This window comes from Atractosteus spatula, chromosome 1, assembly GCF_055471065.1.
Source record: "Atractosteus spatula isolate fAtrSpa1 chromosome 1, fAtrSpa1.hap1, whole genome shotgun sequence".
Lineage (NCBI taxonomy): Eukaryota > Metazoa > Chordata > Actinopteri > Semionotiformes > Lepisosteidae > Atractosteus > Atractosteus spatula.
Genome location: NC_142706.1, coordinates 9,908,166 through 9,927,783, shown reverse-complemented (window position 1 = coordinate 9,927,783; position 19,618 = coordinate 9,908,166). Strand labels below are relative to the sequence as shown.

At 36.0% G+C, this 19,618-nt stretch overlaps 1 protein-coding gene across 2 annotated transcripts in view; it reads right to left on the bottom strand.

Annotated features, from left to right (window-relative positions):
* Window positions 1-80: 80 nt before the first annotated feature.
* LOC148840571 (RNA-binding protein with multiple splicing-like) overlaps window positions 81-19,618 on the bottom strand; it is a 39,108-nt gene continuing 19,570 nt past the window's right edge. Inside the window, exons 5-9 of one of the 2 annotated variants that reach the window (XM_088919814.1) lie at window positions 16,177-16,327; window positions 11,255-11,385; window positions 8,011-8,080; window positions 3,849-3,956; window positions 81-2,653 (exon numbers count right to left, since the gene is read on the bottom strand). In XM_088919814.1, the coding sequence (XP_088775940.1) occupies window positions 8,018-8,080; window positions 11,255-11,385; window positions 16,177-16,327 (345 nt within the window). In that variant the 3' untranslated portion in view covers window positions 81-2,653; window positions 3,849-3,956; window positions 8,011-8,017. The remainder of the gene's footprint in view (window positions 2,654-3,848; window positions 3,957-8,010; window positions 8,081-11,254; window positions 11,386-16,176; window positions 16,328-19,618) is intronic. The other variant, XM_088919815.1, reaches the window with a different exon arrangement.

Genomic DNA, 19,618 nt, shown 5'->3' with positions numbered 1-19,618 from the left:
TAAGATATGCAATTTTGTTTTTAATAAAGTAATTTAAAATACCTTTTTTTACAATGGCTTAATAGCTGTGACAATTGTAATGTAGGGAAAAAGCTTTTATTTAGTTATACATTTTTATTTTATAATATGTTTATAGTAATTTTCTTTTTACAGCCAAACACACTTGGAGAAAGAAAATGGGATGAACATTTTAATTACAAATTAAAACCATTTAGAACAAATATCAAGATTTTATTTTAAAAGCCATTTTTACATGGTTTCGTTTCCTGTGGTGTGGCATATTTATAATTACTAACGTTTTAATGGATTCTTAACATCGTGGTACTGATATTTTGTAATGTATGTGTAGGGCTATAATAAAAATATGAGTTTTATTTTATTATTGCTTGAGTATGAAACTACATTTTTCAGTTTTGAGATTAATTTTAATTGTACTGTAAATTACAGAATTCAATATGTGAAGGTTTTCAACAACAAAACCTTATTTTTTATCTAAATGAACATATTATTTTTTATTATGAGCAATCCTGGTATGAAGAGACAATTATTTTTATTTTGTGATAAAACCCAGTGTTTTATAACTGTTGTAAATTGAGGGTGTAATTTCAGAAGAATTCAAAATTTACAGTATTGATGGCTAAGTGTTATTAAAGCATACATCACTGGTTACATAAACTTGCATCACATACAGTGTTTGTTGTCTGGAGGTGCAAAATTGGTGCATCAAAAACTTGGAAAATGGTGATTATAGGTTCCAAAGTGAATTGTATTACCTACTGAGCAAAACATATTTTAAGAAGCAACAATAAAAAGTGTTCAAAGTATTTTACTTCACTGCTTAACATTAAGATGTAAGTCTTCCCTTATGTTTTAAATATTGCGACACCGCAGTTTAGCTGTTTGGACTGTCTGCTTAGCATGAGATATACAATAAAAGGAAAACAGTGTTTTTTAAAGCTCTCCAATAATGGAGATTTTAAAAAATCTTTTTGAATATCTCACTTGAGAATTTAATCAACCTCTTTTGTATTACTCATTCAGCAACTATTGGTGTTTAAAGACTGTTGGATGGTGAAGTGAAAATAATTAGCCAATGTTGGCTTTCTGGTTTAAATGAGAGCAAAGCAGCAGGATAATGCTCAGCAATCAGCAGAAACAAAAAGACATGTTTTATAAGAGGAATAAAATACTTAAACATTTACATGTTTATATGAAGTAGCACATATTTATATTAGTGCTCTTCCAATGCACTATAGAGCTTTAAAAGAGTTTATTGCTTAGGATTTTCTATGCTACCCTCAATCAAAGGGCACACTGCATGATGCACAGTTATTAAACTTGTGTTTGTTAGAGATACCCCTGTTCAGATTTTCACTTGTTAATGATGGAATCCATTTGGAACTGCACTATTTTCTTAGAACTGCATTATCAGACTTAGGAGGGGGAATTTCCTACAGTGATTTCTATATTGAACCAGAGAGGATTGAACCATTGAACCTTGGATGGACTGAACCAACCAAGCTAAGATTAAGATTTATTTGCACCATATCTCATTTAGAAGAAAAAAAGGGTTTAGTTTTACAAGAAGACAAGCTGTCCTGAAAGTCAGAGTGTGCTTGCACAAGAAATATCTATATTGCAATGGCTTTCCAGTCAAATCTTTGAGAAACACAGGACACCCTGGTCTGTAAATGAGGCAATTGTACTCATTATTAAAGTAAATTTAGCCCTTTTACCACGTGTGAAAAAGTAATGCAATCCTTTTGGAGTGTAGTTCTCAAGGACCAGATTATTAAAGCATAAGAAGATGAGAAAGATTACAAATGGAATGTTCAGTTCATCTGCCTGTCTGATTGCTAGGAGGTTAATGACCCAATAAGTCGAGCTTATTTAATAATTGGACTTATTAAATAAAGTTGACTCATGGGACCAGTACAAAATACTTCCGTACTGGAAGTTTCAGGCAGATGCTAAAAATTTGGGAATAGCATGTTTGAGATATTGAGGATGATACACTATCGTATCTTTTAGAAAATGTCTGTTTTACCTGGCCATTTTTACTGAGTGCTTGTAAGAGTCAATCAAAACAGTTCCACAATTAGAAAATATGTTAGTGACTTAACAGCCATCTTATTACAAAGAGAATCCATTAAAAACGTTGTACAAAATATACAACACAGGTTAGTGTAAAATAGAACATTTGGGTACTTTTAACATTCCTGAATAATGTTTAATACATTGGGTATCAAATCCATCTTTCCACAGCAAAAGTGTTTAGAATATTGGCATGTTTATCCTACAGTACATTCACTTAAACAACAGCAGTGTACTGCTGTAACTGCTGTACTAAATTAAACTTTTTAAATCATAACACAAAGCCCAAAAAGCAGTCATTTAACACCATCAATCAATGACACAAAAACTGAAGACTCTGTACTCACATTTACCTTATACAAAAATACTTTTTTTCCCTCAAAATATCTAAAAATTTACAGCACTGTTTTGGCGAATCATGCTTCAACATTTATAATAATAATAACGACAAAATCTTTTGTATACAAGAGTACAAAAAGGAAGGTAACTGTGTTGCTTTAAGGATGTGTGATAGAGGTCAAAGTGAAGTCTTGAAGGTCCTGAAGCCCATGGAAGAAACCTGGAAAAACAACATACTGTATAAATAAAGGTTATTAAATAAGTCACAACAGCAGGGTGTCATCTGAAAATCAAGAAACACATTAGTCTGTGTCAGCCACATTTCTGAAAACATCATTTGTGATTATTCAATTTATGTAGGTTAATTATGCAAAACCAACATTGCAATGTTCATCAGTTCATTTTCTTAATTGTAGATGCCCAGTTTTGATTTTGATTCGGAAGGCCTCAAATTTGAAAAGGTGAGTAATTATAAAAACAGTGTTTCATTTTTTAATTTAGTCCTATAATTCATAGAAAACAAAAGGAGAGTTTTTGTATCCTTATAGAACCAGTGTAATTAGTTGGCAAGCTGGAAACAGAACAGCAATTGGCTCTTTTGGAATCTGGCTCTAATTCCCTATCCTTTTTGAGAATATGTCTTTCACATTGTAGTGCTTCCTAAGCTTACCAAGTCTTAAGATGAATAAAACTGTTTTTCTTTAGGCTTCTCAAAACAAGTCAAACCTCAATCTAAGTCATGAACATTTTGGCATTAATGCCATGATATCATTCTGCTCATCGGTATATTAGTCTGGCTATACCAAGCAGTTCCTAATTTTTCTCATTTCTACCAATAAGCAACGAGTACTTTTAGCCACTGTTTTTGATGTTTCATGGGTTTTGTATGGAGCTGAGACAGTAGTGTGGTGGCTAGCACTGTCACAGTCACAGCTCTTGAGTGTGATTCTGGCCTTGGGCTGTTTCTGTGGAGCATATTTTGCTTGAATTTGTATGGGTTTTCTGTGGGTTTCTTCTGTCACCTAAAGACATGCTTTGATGGCTTAATTTGATTTTCTGTACTACAGCCAGGGCTGTTCTAAACTGTCGCTTTTTCCCTTTCTCTGCGGCCCTGCAATGAACTCACACACTGTCCAGGGGAAGATCAGTCAATGTTTTTAGTCCTGACCTGCATTTTATGCTTCCAGGATAGGCTCTGGTTTACTGTATCCCTCTGCAGGGACTCTGCAGGGATGTCCTGATAACAGAATTTCTGTTTTTTATAGCACTTCTGTATTTTTAATAGCAAGGCCTTGTATCACATCAACTACATTTAAAAGCAAAGATTCATATCTTGTTTTATTTTACATTAGAGTGACTGTGGAATAACTTAACAGGTTCTAAAGCCTTATGACAATTTTAGAAAGGGAACTTACTAACAGTCCATGGTTTTGTCAACAAGATCCAAAAATCTTGTGGTTGCCATTCAGAATTTAGATCAACACCAACAAGACCAACAATTGCCACCATCACACATCAGAAGCCTGAAAAAATAATGGAATAAAAATCATTAATTTGACATTTATCAGATATAATGTGAAAAGTCCATATTTGGAGGTCAAGGAATTGGAAATTGCCTTGGATTTAGCTCTCAGGAAACAATAATATCATCAATATAAGTGTAACAGGGCTGCTAGTGTAGCATCCTAGGATAGCCAGTAGTAGTGTTAAATGATTTCCCGTCTAGGACAAGCTGCACACAGCCCATTGTAAAAAAGATGTGGGCTCTTGTGCATGTTGAATCGATGGAACAGAAACACAAACAGTTTGTATTAATGCATGGCTTCGCTGACTTTCATTCAATTAGGTTACCATGTTGAAATAGGACCTAGTGTTTGTGTATTTATTCCAGTTTGGATGGGTAATATTTTTTTCTTCCCATCCCACAGACTAACATCTGTTCCTTTGCACTCAGACCTATGAGATGTTTACTGTGATCTCAATTTGCACATTTCTGCTCTTTTCTCATGGCTGGCCTTAAAGATAATATACGTGTGCTGCTTCAACACAAAATGACTTTGAGAGAGCATGAGGTTCAGATTTTGAATATTTATGCCAATCCATTTAGACACAGTCAGGTAAAAACAAGACTGTGCTTTTCATACCATAAATGTCTTTGGCTCCAGAATAGCATTTTGTTGTTTCATTGCATCTGGATTCTTGCAAGACTGTGAAATGAAGGTCAAAGCACAAGTCAACCCCCACTTCCTTATTTAAAGGAACCTCTGCAGAGGTCACGATATTTCTGAGGTGGGAATTATTAACAAGTTAAACAGGAACCACTGGAATGACTCTGTTACTCAGCAATATGCCTTTAGGCAAGCACTTATGGTACATGGCCATATAGCTGAAAAATCTCTACTGATGTTTTGTCAAATGGCAAAGCATTACATATTTTTTCTTTTCACAGCACATTAGTATTTAGTTACAGACCTCATTTTTGTTTTTTGGAATCTATTAAATACTAGATCCATTCTTTCAAGGAGCCCTGTGTTCAAGTTAGACAGACTAAAATGTTTAGACAGGCAGGAAAAAATGCTACAGAGAAGTATACCCAAAAAACAAGATATAACCTTTATAATGGCCACAGATAACGTAAATACTTGTTATTTTGGGTATTGCATGCAGGTAGCAAACACATAAAATACAAACGGGAAATGGATAATATCGAGTTTAAGACACTTCATATTAGAAAGGTATTTATTCAACCACAGATCATGCACTAGAGATCACAAGTGGAAACCAATGTTGAAAGTAATCTGAAACTGACAACAGGAGACACCATTTAAAAACGGGCTGTGGGAGTATAGAACAAGCTATCCATAATGATTGTGAAGCTGATATCCTGGTTTCCTCAAATAAAGGGCTGGTTGTGATCCTTGGATCAATTAAATAATAATAGTGAGATGGGCCAAATGGCTTCCTTTCATTTGTAACCTTATGTTCTTACCTATGTAAATATAATTTAATTTGGAATTTATTATCATTAGATAAATATGAAGGATAAGTACAACACATGGATTACTTTGTGGTAATTCCATAAAAACATATGATCATATTAGGACACAAACATACTTTGTGTTCAATCTAGTGATTTCAAGTGACCATAAGTATTGGGTCACACTCACTGTAAGTAAAAAACAGTTTTGTTCTGTTTTTCTGTTTTGGCTGAAGAGAGGCAAGCACCTTCTGCTGTAGCTTTTATAATTTTGTTGTCTACGTCTTCTGCTCACTGTGGATTTTGATACCTTCACCCCTGCACTCTGAACATTGGTGGTGATTTCATTGACAGTTATTTTAGTGTTTTCCTTGACAGTTCTGCTAATTTTTCTGTCATCAACTCCAGATGTTTTTCTTGGCCTAGCTGGTCTTGACTGATTAGTAATTATACCTTCTTTTTTTAATATTTTCCAAAATGCTGAGTTTTGTATGCCCAGTTTTTTTTCTTATGGTCCTTATTGAAACTTCCTTTTGTTTAAGATTCAGAATTGCCTTTCTTTAACATTTCTTTGGTTTTAGCCTAATTACCCAACAAAAACACCTGGCCAATAAGAGACAATTGTCCCAGAAGTTTTGCTCCTTCCAAATATAGAAATACCATCGGTTAATTTACTTGACCTAACAGGCTAGAAATGAGTTGACCTTATTCAAAATATTTTTTTTTCAGAGTCATGTCTTTTCATGAGAAATGATCATTAGAGTTCATACTGAAAACCCCAATTTAGATTTCATATACATTTGGAGGGCCAGTAGAGTATGAAGGACTTACAGGTCTTGCTTTACAAAAACATCACAACCCCCAAAACAGCTGAGCTAGTGGAGCTGCCCAAGTTTCCTTCCATAGCTGTACATCCATGGCACAAACTGCAGCATGACTGTCCATGTCAGGCCCTACATTGCTCAGAAGGTGAAGATACAAGTTATGGATGGCTGTAAGGGTGCTCCATTTTGTGCCTGGTGTTCTGTTGCAGATTTCTATATCATGACAGGGCACTGTACCAGTTGCTGGAAATATCATAAACATTGGGATAAACAACCTCCTGCTCTTTGTTGCTTTAATTATGTTCTTAGAAGTATACAATCAATTTCGCAAACAACTCCACTTTCCCCTCCCATCCTAAATGACTTCCTTGTCTCTCCCACCGGAATTCACCGAGGCAGGATAAGGAGGCAGCTTCTTGTTTGCTCTCAATTTTCATTTTCCTCACTTCTCTCTACCGAGGATAAGCAGCGTGAAATAAAAGATGCGAACCTCACGCTAATCAACACAGTGCCTGGAGTGCCTGTATCTGGTCAAGATAAGTCAAGCCGTGCCCCAGGGAAAGTGGGAATGTGTCTGTAGGACAAGCCCCTTCCTGTTCCTCCACTGCTACTTTCATGTTTATGAGAATTTTTTCAGGGATACCACATCGATTTTGAAATTACAATATCAGTGGAACAATATGAATACAGGTAGAGAAATCCATTTTATTATTAGTCATATTAGTCATGTTTTCACCCATTTATGTCACGTCTCATTTTGAATGTCTGTGTATAAAGTACAACATCTTTAACAAAAACAAACTTTAATAAAGTGTTTAACACAGAATGAGGACAGTTTGACATATATATGTGTGGCATGGACAGTCATTTTTGGGCCCAAGGCAGTGATTTGGAACTGGAGTGTGGTTGCATGTGCTAGCCTTACAATAAGTGGGCAGACTTTTTAAAACTCGTGCCAATTGGAAAGCAGTAGGAGCATGACTTGAATATAAATGAAAAACACAGCTATAGCTCCCAAGTAACTAAGAGACAACACAAAGTGCACCTTGGGAATGATTTGAAAATAAAATAAAACACCTTCTTAGTAATGGAGTCTTTCCTTGCATTCTTGGATCTTGGTTTCAGATGCAGGTGCTGACTCAGAAGAGCAATTCTGTACGTTTTTTATTCTAGTGAAGCAGGTATAGAGTGTAATCGTCCCACAGGTCTCCAAAATGTTAATGTTTTTTTATTCCTTTCTGAAGGAGCCATTTACAGTGCCATCATTTGTGACATCTGGTGTCTAAATGTTTGCTGGATGTACTGGATTTACTATACCGTTTTTTTTTTCATTTATTGTTTTAAAAAAGGGTGAGTATTATTAAAGCTTTGCTTTTTGCATATATTACTGAATGGGCATAACAAGTATTTTCATACATACATTATTGTGCAGGATAGCAAACTATTAAGTTGCACAGATAGATACATTTAAGATTTGTTTTTAGATACAGTTCTATATAGTCACTAATAAGAGGTTATGCAAAGGAACAAGTAATAGGTTTATTCCATGCTGAAAAGGGAAGAGAGAAAACATAACATTTTGGAGAAGGCTTCACAGCTGAAACATTGTGTTTTCTCTCTTCTCTTTTCAGCAGGGAATAAACCTATTACTTGTTCCTTTGCAGACTACGCATGCTGATGCAGCTACCCACCTGAACTAAATAAGAGGTTATGCTGTGTTCTCATCATGCATTCAAGAGAGGGCTCTCAGTTAGGAAGACAGCAGGACATACTCACACAGGTTTCAGCAGAACTGCCTAGACTTCCATCCCTGAGGAGCAGCATCCACAGGAGGGATCCAGCGAATCTGGACAAGTGAAGATCGACAGGTGATCAACAGCACCTGACTCACCTGATCCCATGGCTTTCTAAACTCTTGAACCTGTCCTCTCACTCACAGCACACTGCCACGCCTCTGTGCTGTTTCATAACTGTACCTAAACTCACTCGGCGCAAACCCTTCCCAGCACCCCATCCCTTAACAGCGAACCCTTTCACTGGCTGGGAGCCACCGCATGATGTCCAGCATGAAAAAGACAAATCTGACATTTAAATCCCCCCCACCAGTAGTATTCCGCCAACTGTTCAGACTGTGTTTATCTATGATCTATTTACTGTAGGCGTTCAGGCAGGGGGAGGGTGGATCTAGTCTAATATCAAGAGAAAAAATGTGAATTAGGAAAAATATGCAAGTTAAACTGCTACAACCAATTTTACAATGGTAGAATCATTGACAGAGACCTTTAGACTTTTAATACTGTTGAAACTATATTTTATCAAGCACCTATGGAGAGCTACTTCACCCATGGGTAGCGGGGATGAAGTGTCCTCAGAGCTCACCCTTGTGACCCATAGAAAGGATTTCATTTCATTTCAGAGCACAAGAAAGTCAATACATTCAGAATAGGATTCACCAGAAAAATTGAGAAATCTGATTCATGGCTCATTTGAAACCTTACTTCATTTACAACTAATCAATGAAAATAAATATGTCCGTGGACCTCACAACAAACGAGCTCTGGTTTCCTGCCATCATTACGTTCCTGATTAAGGAAATGTATTGTAATGTTTCAATAAATGGTGGTTTTTTATTGTGACAGAGCCACCAAACAATTAACAATAGCAAAATCATCAGCTAAGTTTAAATGAGAGACCTTTTATCACTGCTGATGTTATCCCAGACAGGTCCAGTCAAGACCTTAACACTGTATGTGTTGGCATTTCAGAGAGAGATTTTTACAAAATCACCCACAAGGGTTTCAGTGTGTCTAAGGTCTCTTCCCAGATTCCCTCTGAAGTTCAAGAGTTTGTGATTAGCACCATTGAAAAGAATCAAGTTGTCAGCTCCCATAGATCTTTATGGGATCCAGCTAAGCTTTCTGCTTCCTGGTTACTGATGATAAGACACAGATTCATCAATGGGATGCAGAGACCACAGAAGAGTCTGTACAGCAGAAGTACCAAGAGGTCTCTAACATCCAAAAGACTTGGCACACAGCCGTCAGAGTATAAGATCATGGGAACAATTTTCTGGGATTTGGAAGGAGTTTTAATGACTTAATATGTGCCTCAGAAACGATCAATTCAGGCACGAATTATATCAATTAGATGTAAAAAGTAATCAAGCATCTTAACTGAAGGTCTGATGCTTCATAATAAATGCACCTGTTCATGGGTCCCTTGCACAATCTTCCATTTATTAAATCCAGCTTCAAGCAGCTAAACCTGTCCTAAGGTGATTATTGTTTCTAAATTTGAAAGCGCTTTTTAGAAGTATAGAGTTTCAAAATTATGAAAACCTGATTACCACAGTTTTATAACATCAGTACAATACATACTGTAGCACTACAACACAAATTGCCAAATGCTAGGTTATACTGTAACCTACTCTTGTACTGTATACTCTATTCTACAAGTTATATACAACAATCAGGTCAAAACCTAAGTCTTCCTTTTTTTGGAATTAAAGCTCTCTTAAAATATATCATAAAGTATCAAATAATTATATTAAAAATAATAATAAAAAGTAAATGTTTGTTTTGCTATTTGTAGTATGCTGTTCTAACCATTACTAATCCAGTGAAAAATCAGATCGATAAAAAATGTAGATCTCCTAGAGAGGCTGTACTATGGTTTCTTTCACTGATTATCTCAACATTCCAAAAGCAAAGCTATTTAAAGATATATTCTTACTCAGGATTTCGGAAGACCAAAACATCTACATTAATATCCATGAAATATTAAGAATCCACATACGTGGAAGAAATAAACTTGGTTTTACGTCAATTTGAAGTGCATTTAAAGGCACTATTTTGTCAGGGGCATGGAACGGTTTTTCACAGCTGAATGCAATGCTGTCTCTTTATTTGTGTGTCTTCTCCTCTAACATGTCATAGTTGGTCATGCTTCACATATATTTAAATTTAAATATCTTTATACACATAAATTTACAGGATTCAATATTAATAATTAACATTATATTGAAGTAGATAAGTGCCATTGTCCCAGAATTCAAGGAAATTAATCCATGATCTTGAGATAGTGCCTGTGTTTCCAGAATCATGAGATACATTTTCCCATGATCTCAAGAGAGCAGCAGTGTTTTTCTGAATTCCTGATATAAATTATCCTGTAATCTTGAGATAAAGACCATGTTCTTCTGAATTCCAAAAATGAATAATCTCATGATCTCATTATAATTTTTTCCGTGTTCAGTATCCTGAGATGACTATTTTGTGATCTTGAGATAATGAGTAAAAAAATAATAGAACGGCCTTAACCTCAAGCTACCATAATCCATGCTAGTTTGTTCCTTAACGTCTGGTGACATTACGTGAGAAAACTGGGCATTACAAATATTACAAAAAATAGAAATGTCTTTTCTAATTTAACTAAAGGGCAATTTAAAAAGATAGAAATTATTTTTGTAATAAGTTTAAGTAGTAGAGCAGAGACTCTGCATTTTTTTATCCTTTGGCACAGTGAACTCAAAGGATATCTTTGAGTCAACCTGCTAACTAAGTATTGATCCTTGGTTTTAGTCATGAAATCATTCTTCACTCAGATATCATATTGGCCTCCTGTGCTGAGGACATAGTCAGCTCTTTGGGAATTTAAAAACACATCAAGAGAAAACTCTCAGGTGTCCTGTTTATCTGTCAATCCTTTGGAGAAGCTCTTTGAGTGTAGGTTTCACACCAGTGCTGTGCACCTATGGACGTTTGGGAATTCTAGTCCTAATCTTAATCTTGAATTGTAGTTCAATGCATCTAGGTGCCTTGCAGTGGCCTCTGCTCTGACAACAACACAACACAATGCATTGTAGAATGTATTAGATGAAGAGGAGTTGGAGAAAGTAGGGCAGGGACAGCTACAGTACCAGCAGAGCCCATTAGCCTGGACAGGGGGTTAGGTGAATGGAGTGTGCCGTGGGTCTGTGAAGGGAAGAGTTGGTGAGGCTGGTGGTGCTCAGGGAGATTACCTGAGCATGCAATGAAGAAGGGTAGGTGAAAGCAGGAGGAGGTAGAGCAGGTGACAACTCCGCGGGATACAGAGGGTATGGAGCCCAGACATCGGGGCTACCTGGGTAAAGTGCAGGTACTGTGAGCTCATCTGTAAAACAAGAAGAGGGACAGGCAGGTAAGTGATGAGACTGTGCACAGACAGATCAGAAAGACGATCATGAATAAAAGAATAAAAAGAAAAATCCAAGAGAGATGTGTTGTACAAAGGCTGAGAAAGCTTATTGAAGAAATGGAAATGTCACGGACAATTCTACATTTAAAACATTATTGTTTAACAACTGGATAGCATTGAGTCAGAGAGGAAAAATGACTGATTCTGAAATAGGAGAAGCAAACATGAACAATAAGGTAAAACAAAATACTTTAAAGAAAACATCAGAAATGTTCATCAATTGGCGTGGCAATTAAAACAATGTGGATGAACAAATGTGAACCGCCGCTCATCTTGAGCCAAATTAATTAAATCATCTTTCACATCACACCTGCTATCAGCAAGAATATCATTACCAGGCTCCTATTAAAAAAGCAAAAGCCAGGAAGAAAATTCCTTGAATTTCATTACAATCGTGGCCATAGAAATCTACGATTGAATTTCTCACATTTAACTTTCTCACATTAAACTTTCAAAAAGCATTTCTAGTATGACTGTCATTGTGCCTAAAGTGTTGGCAGTAAAAGCATTTTAACATATGTAAAATTCTTCTCTCAAAATGTAAAAATATATTCTTATGATAACACATCAGAAAAGGTGGGATAAAGGTGGGTTTATTCAGTATGTTTTAGACGTGGCAATGTTTCATTTTTTGCAAATGACTTTCTCCATTAATAGCTTCACATCAGGGATGGAAACTGTAAGGTACAGACTAGCAGTTGTCTTGCATATTTACCAGAGAGACGTTCTCATTAAAGAGGAACTGCATCCCTATTTTTTTATTTCAGGGTTAGAATCATCATTGATGAATGCATTTCAAACCACAACGAAAGTAAAATGTACACAGTAATGTACAAACTTCCAGTGACCTGTGTGGCCCTGTGACATTGTAAACAAGCAGGCTTGTCAATACATCTCTTTTAATCCAATAGAAATAGTGCTCTCAACTTCAAGATGGTTTTGCTGATAAATAATACTTACTTTTTAACTCTGCAGGCAGATCACATTGGAACATTTCTGCCATGAAATATCTGCTGCATTACCTGTACTTACTTGCTTGTACATCACATTACAGTGACTAGTGAGCAGGAAGGGCCACTTCACGTCACAGTTCACGCAAACACGTGCTCTCATCTGTGGCGATACCAGTGGTTTGCAATAAAATGGAGATCACACAGTGCTTTGAAAAGTTTCACAATTTTGTGCTTAATTCAAAATTTGTAAAATTTTGTGAAACCGTCATTTAATTTATTTTGTTAATGAGATTTAATAACCGGACTGAGAAATTCAGACAGCACTTCCCCTTTAGGGTATTAGGCAATATTGGCACTGAAGTGCAGCATGAATCTTCCTGTCTTGTACCATATCTTTTTGATTAAGTTAAAATTCAGGAATACAGCAGGCCTTTGCAAAATGATTCTAGATTAATATGCAAAGACTAGAATGACATTTTCCATATGGAGAAACATTCTATCATGTTGAAGAAGGAGCAATTACATTGTTATTGTTCTAATAATGGGTGGAACACAGTTTTGGAATCGCAACTGTCTTGATAGCCTGCAGTGAAATAGCCATCAATAACAAGTCTTCTCTTATGGCATTAATGTTCCACCACATCATTACACTGCCACTGCTAAAAAATGTTTTTTCGTACGCAGACCAAAGCAAACCTTTAGTGTATCCCCCAGTACACATGTGCTCTGCCACTGCCAAAAGCTTTAATCAGTCACATCCATCACCGTTTCTTAAAATGTATTATTTCATATGTGTTGTCACACTTTATGTTTACTGAGGAGGTAAATTGGTTTGGCGTACTATGATCCAAACTAGGCACATTCAAGAAATAATACAAAAATACTAAACTACAGTTTCCCAGGGTATACTAATTAAAAGGAATTTTAATGAGGAACTGAACTGTACAGACAGACAAGGTCACACTGACCAAACAGGGTTATTAATGTGATCCACATTGTTTTACACTAATTTAATTGCACTTGGCATTGTTAAACCTAAAGAAAGCCACATAATCATGGCAGAAGAAAAATTAGTTTGTATTTTAGCAAAATGTATGTAAGAGACATGGAATTAAAAATATTTTATTCTGTTGACATTTTTGGCTTTGGACACAAGAAGAATTTGTTTGCCCTGTTCATAAAACAGAACAGAAAACAAATAACGACAGCGAATGTTTTTGGACATTTTTTTAGATCCTCCAGTAAAACCCTGCTTCTGTTTCAAGTCTGTTAACATCAATATGCCTCTGAACTCTAAACAGTCTGTCCAGTGCTCCCTTGGAACCAGTCCAGGTAAGAACAACTAGATACATTCCTGTGTTCTACTCTCACAGGTTAAAAGAACCAAGCCTATTAGTCTTGAACATAGAAGACTATTAGGGGACTTGATTCAAGTATTAACAATTTTAAAAGACATTGTCAATGACAATCCAGAATCATCCCCCCCGCAAACCAAGGGGGAGTGCATTTAAAACTGACAATAAGAGGTCCTTTTTAACACAAAGGTTGTGAGAGCCTGGAACAAGCTATCCATCCTTCTTGTCAAAATTAAGACCCTGGCTACCTTCAAGAAACATCTGGATGAGATATTCATATCACTTCACTACTAACAACAAAGCTAGGTAAAGGGACATATGGTTTCAGATTTTTTTGCCAACATTTCTTATGTTCTATAAAAGAATGTAAAAAAACAAATTAATAAAAAGGTGTGACTATGTATTTCATATCAGGTAATGGCACCACAATGGAACCTTAACATCAAATATTTTTTCCACGGCAGGAGACCAGGTCTTTAGTGGAATTCTCCAGGTTTGGGCAGGGGCAGAACGGCACTTGTCACACATACTCAATACCACTAGGCCAAAAAGACAGAATCTAGAAGAATGAATATGAAAAACAAACAGCACAATTAAGGGCAAATGGAACAAGTACTATACAGTTTAAGCTGTATGCGCACCCGATTTTAAAAAGATCTTCAAGAAAGAAAATTACTAAGGCAACGGATTCAGGTGTGTCAAAATCTTCAAATGCACTGACAAAGTCAAGCCAATAAACACATTTGAAATTAGCAGTGAAATATAAACAAGAGGGCACAAGTAGAAATTCTGGGGAGTGCATTAAAAATGAAAACAGGAGGTACTTTTTCCACAGAGAGCTAAAGGAGCCCGGAACAAGCTACTCAGCTAGACAGATGGATGAGATTCTTGGATCAACTGATTGTGTTGAATGGCCTCCTCTCCTTTTGTAACCTTTTTCGTGCTGTTATGAATGAAGTACACTCTGAAGCTTGTAAAGCATTTTATGAGCCCATTCCAATGACATTTATATCATACCCCATCAGACAATTGTGTTTAGTTGACTAAAATTAGCTTTTAATCTTGACATTACATCATTTTTTAAACTAATTGTTTCCTTTTGTATTTTTGCAGAACAATCCAAACAGAACGAGGTTTACTTTAACTTATGTTTCCAGTTAATAGCTAGCTTGCTCATTTTGTAGGAATGCACAAGTGCACTTAAAAGTGCAGCCTTGTATACAGAAGTCTTTGCCAGTTTTATACTGTTTACACAGAATTAAACATAATATTTATCTTAAAAGTATTTCAGAATACAGTGCCACATACTACGTCAAACTTTAACTAGATTCTGTGCCACAGACACTAACCAAATTCAATGCTATTTAAAAAGAATCTCTGATGAAAATGTATTAATTTAATGAACAGAAGAGTTTGATAATTTCAAAACATCAAGTGGGATTGGTTTGCAAATCTGTAAAACATACAGTACAAGGACTAATTTCTGGATATACAAAAATAACTGTTATGTCTTACAGAGTAGCAATGTAATGTTCTGTTAGAACTCTAAGTACTTAAATATGATATACTGTACATGGCACAGGGATAAATTGCAATTCAGCAGTTCACTGTCTTTTCTGCCATACAGCAGTCACAAAATCACTTTTGAATTAACCGTTTAGTCAGGAAAACCATCAATAAATGATATCACCATTAAAAAAGTTTTTAAAAATTCAAAACACCTATACACTTTTAAGGGCCTTTTCTAATTTTAAGAACATTATTTTTCCCCCTATTACAGTAAGTAATGACTAATGCTTGTAATTGTTTTGAAGCTGATTACAATTATTGTGTCATTTTCAGGAATGTTTCAACGCAATAATATTTTGGAATCATTCAGTCTTTTTTGAACTTCATAAAAACCTCAAGAAAAAAAAACTTAAAATTACTTTTTTTAGCCAACACATTACAGTACCTAACAGCAAATGAAAAGGAACAAACGTCATCCTTTTCTCTGAAATACGATATGGAAGGATCGTGTTTAAGCAATATCTTCACCAAAAGGTGATTATTACGTACAGTAAAGTTATATTTAATTATTGTCTTACAAAAAAGGATGAATATTCAAAACGTGTCGTGTTCTGCTTTTTTACTTAGTAGAGTATGATGTTGACTACCAGTGCATTCAACTCATGAGACTTAAAAATACTATTTTCTTCTTAAATAAAAAAAAATGAATTATACATACTTAGAACATACTTACAATAAATGCTCTGACGATTTCAAAAACTTTATGGCTCAGATATTTATTTAGGATATCGTGAGTTTAACCACTAATTAGCTTATTCAATCTTGACGAATCTTACAACTTGTCTTGCCACAGCCATAAGGATGAAAACCGAATCAGAGGCTGCACTCACATGGTTCCCTGGTGATGAAATGAGGCCCTGGGCTCTGCTGCAGTGGGCCTGGATTGGGGGTTCCCACCAGCTTGTTTTTGGCCATTTTGGTGTTAGCTTTGGCAAACTCCAGCCTCAAGGTCTGAGGAATCTCTGGGTCAAAGCGGATACCCTGCAAATGGAATACAGAGACAACACCAAGGAACAGTATGAAGAGAGCCTCAGAATATTAATTTCAATAAAATAAGAAAAGATTGGGATGATCACATTGATGAGGAACAAATAAATTCCTCTACCGATAATAAACCAATACAAGATAATCAAACAAGACTGCTCAAGGTTGTGTCACCGTGCATATTCCTGGCACTGCTTGGTAACATTGACATATTCCCTGAAAACAGTCTAATAGGATTCAGTGGCACTGAGCCTGTTACAAAAACTTGCATAATCCTCTTAAAACCTACACAGTGTCGAAGTCTGTCACTGGAGGCTATTCAGTTGTGTGGCATAGCAGAGTTTGCTGTTGTCTATGAACGGGTGCGGTGTAGGTATGAACTGTGATTGAATCCTTGCAGGTGCAGAGCAGAGCTTGAACTTATCATATCTGTGAAGTCTCTGCAGAGGAGGAGAATTTCAGAGGAGGCCTTTTGTAAAAGGTGATGTTACCTGCTTGAGACCTAGACAATGTAGGATCCTCCCCTAGCAGACAACTTAGTCTTCTGGCATAATGGAAATTTGCTTTTCCATTTACTACTGTCTGTAGAGTGGTACTATGATGCTCTGAGCCTGTGGGTGACTGTGATTAAATCTCAGCAGGGACAGAGTACAGCTGTACTGGTCAGAATAGCACAGCAGTGTGCACATGATTTTTGGTGAGTTTATTATTGATCAAAAAGTTGTTTTACTGATAAATAGCACCTAAACAAGAATTTGCTGTTGAATAAGGTTATGGGATACGGCTTGTATTTTGAGCAATAGTGAAACTGTGGTCAGAGTGGTGGTTTAGCACTCCTCAATCACTTGGACGAGCTAGAATAATCTAAAGTGCTTTGATTTCAATACTAAAGGATCTCAGTTTCTGTTGGTAGTTGTGGTTTATTGTCCCCCTAAACCTTCTACTGTGAGAGCTACTAACTCTGCTTTGATTCCCAACAATCACATTCCATCTGTCAAAAAACATAGTTATTTCTGGAAAAAAGTACATGGACTAAATAAGGAGCATCAGAAACTGAGAGGGCCACCAGATGAAGGAATTGGTCAACCCTAAACTACTGGAGGTACACACCCCTACATTGTCAGAGCTACAACACAAAGAGGCTGCTCACAGCTGGTAAAATATAGACAATACAGTTGTGCAACATTATCACGGTTCGCTATCGCATTTGCTACACTGAAAAAAAACTAGTAGAAGGACAACACCTCCCAAGATACTGATGTTTAGACATCAGTCACAACAATCTCAATAAGTGCCAGTGCAACAAAATTACCAAAAAGAAAAGTAGTGTTTATTGTAGACTCTTTTCCACATTTCAAGTGAAACATGTATTAAGGACCCTGAGTAAAAAACAGGATTCTATCTCTCTGTCTCTCTGGGGCTGAGGTGATTGACTTTGCCAAATGAACAGACAGCAAAGGTGCATTAAGATATAAAAACACAGGGTTGTCGAATGAAGGACCTTATCTGCTAATGCACAAATCTCTGCTTACCCCTGTATTATTCCTATCATTTTATTTTTTGTTGAATTTCTGCTTATGTTAATAAACCACAAGCTCTCCAGAGTTAAATTTCCACTCCAGTTGCATACTGGCAAGCACTTTTGAACGGCACATGCAGCAGACCAATAACAAAGAAAAAAAGAGTAGCCGAAATGTGTAAATCGTTTAGAAAAACATTCCACCAGAGCTGCCATTCTTAGAATGCTGACCTGTTTAAAACCTCTGCACTCTCCTCTCCAAGGAGACTTACTGCAAATAATTTCAATTCACACTATATTAAGTGTTTAATTTAAAACCTCACCTATCTCTATTACAGCTATATCTTAGGACAATATTTTTGTATATGTAATGTCTGCATTTTTCACTCAGATCCTTGGAGAAATATTAGAGCCTGCCATCTTTACTATGACAATATCTCTTTTTTTCCCTAAAAAGGAATAAAATAAAGAAGAGACAATATGTCTTCTTCAAAACTAAATCGTTGGTCAAAATATAACCTGGTACGTAATCAGTGACATTTGAATAACATGACATTTATCAATGGTATTTTAATGTCAAAATACTTTGTCTACACTTTCCACCTAATCTATAAAATCAATTATTGTCTTATCCTATGCGGGTGGCTACATATTTGTTAATGAATGAAAAATACTTGGCCTGAGGAGCCATTAGTAGTATTCTTCATTATTGTAAAGTAAAGACAAAGGGTTTCATTTTTAGGGCTCATACTCTGTCATAGCTGCAATATCTGTCTATATACAGTATATTCATACAAGGATTTGATGAATAAGACTAGAATGAAAAACATAAATATGGAACACAATATCCAAAAGATCACACTAACAAACCAAAAGCAGATATATCCATAATGATTGCTTACTAGTAATTGTTTAGCTCACACACATAATTGATTCAGAGATGAGTTAGCAACAAAGTTTGTTGATATACAATATGCACATTACTTTCTACTTTGTACATTTTGACTGCAAGTTTAACATACTTAACTGAACCATTTTTATCTCCCATCTTTAAAAAGTATTTACCAAAAACAAAAACTGCACAAACATGCTACTGCTACCCACCTATTGTTATTCAGAATAGTTATCGGCATTTTTAATTAAGAACTAATCAAAACAATATATTCTTCTTGTCTTAAAATTGTTGACCTCTGTTACCATGAACATCACACATGCCAAATGCCTTGTTCAGCTGTGTCAAAGCTGGATCTTGATTTGAGGACTGCCCTGAACATGCGCAGTAAATCATTCTGCCGGCCCTTTGTAACACATCAGCCATTAGGAAGGCTCCCTTTCGTTCAGCTCTCTGGGTAGGAGCCAGATTGGAGTTTATATGAACTATGCCAAGGAAAAGAGACATCTCTGGGAGGATTACAAACCATTAAGCTCAATCAGAGATTACCTCAGCAAGACTGACATCACAATAAAATCACAACTATTTCTACTGTACAAGTCCCAGCCTGCTAAGCACACAGACATACTGTAGGTGGTCTGTATTTGTTAACCAGACCTATCACCTTCAAGAAGTCGGTTAGTTAGCTCTTGAAAGATATTGTTCTCATGATCTTTTTGTTTTTCAGAACAAGTCCTGAAGTAGCATGCGCCAATTGACAATTAATGGTCTGTTTATTTAATAAAATAATACATTTCTTAAGTACAGTGTCTGTTTATCATAACTTTCTCAATGTGCCGCCCGGCAATGCAAGTAACGGAAAAGTCAGATTCCATCT